The following is a 585-nucleotide window of genomic DNA, read 5'->3' as shown; positions in this document are numbered from 1 at the left end:
CACGCGATGGCCGAAACACTTGTATTGAGCAATTAATGCATATTTAATGTTTCATAGACACCTCTCCAGCTATAAATCTTTCTTCCGAAAAGCGGACATCCTTTGAATTCCACACTCGATTTCCCGTTAATATCAAGAACCCAGTAATTACAACATATCATTAGGTTCTCCACATATGATCATGAATCCCTGATAGGCGCTCATCGATTCGGTCCTTTAGGCGAAACTCCAACCGTTAGGCTTCCCGAAAAAAAACAAAATTCTTGAAATCCCTGGCCAGTGAACTATAGGAAAATACGTCTGTTACGTATTGTCGCTCCTGGAATTGTTACAGCAACATACTACCGGAAAACCCACATCCCAAGCTTGTTGTTGCATGACTGAAGAGAAGTTAGTCGCAGCCTTGCTTTTACTCTGTGAACACGGGCATTTTAATTACTGTGTAGTATTCGACGCTTGGTTAAAGTGGTTTCGGTAAGATGTGTTATTAATTAGTTATTGTTCTTCTGTTATTGATGTTAAGGGTGTTATGGACTATGTGGCTATTGTCATGACGGTGATGGCTGTTATCAGTACTGTTGTTGT

The 585-nt window shown here is 40.3% G+C and overlaps 1 protein-coding gene across 3 annotated transcripts in view; it reads left to right on the top strand.

Annotated features, from left to right (window-relative positions):
* Positions 1–361: 361 nt before the first annotated feature.
* The window catches only part of LOC119586956, a 22,096-nt gene continuing 21,872 nt past the window's right edge, over positions 362–585 (top strand). Inside the window, exon 1 of one of the 3 annotated variants that reach the window (XM_037935689.1) lies at positions 362–474. In XM_037935689.1, the coding sequence (XP_037791617.1) occupies positions 377–474 (98 nt within the window). In that variant the 5' untranslated portion in view covers positions 362–376. The remainder of the gene's footprint in view (positions 475–585) is intronic. The other 2 variants (XM_037935691.1, XM_037935690.1) reach the window with 2 other exon arrangements.

The sequence above is a fragment of the Penaeus monodon genome, chromosome 22 (genome assembly GCF_015228065.2).
Source record: "Penaeus monodon isolate SGIC_2016 chromosome 22, NSTDA_Pmon_1, whole genome shotgun sequence".
Lineage (NCBI taxonomy): Eukaryota > Metazoa > Arthropoda > Malacostraca > Decapoda > Penaeidae > Penaeus > Penaeus monodon.
This window is presented reverse-complemented; position numbering and strand designations above follow the sequence as displayed.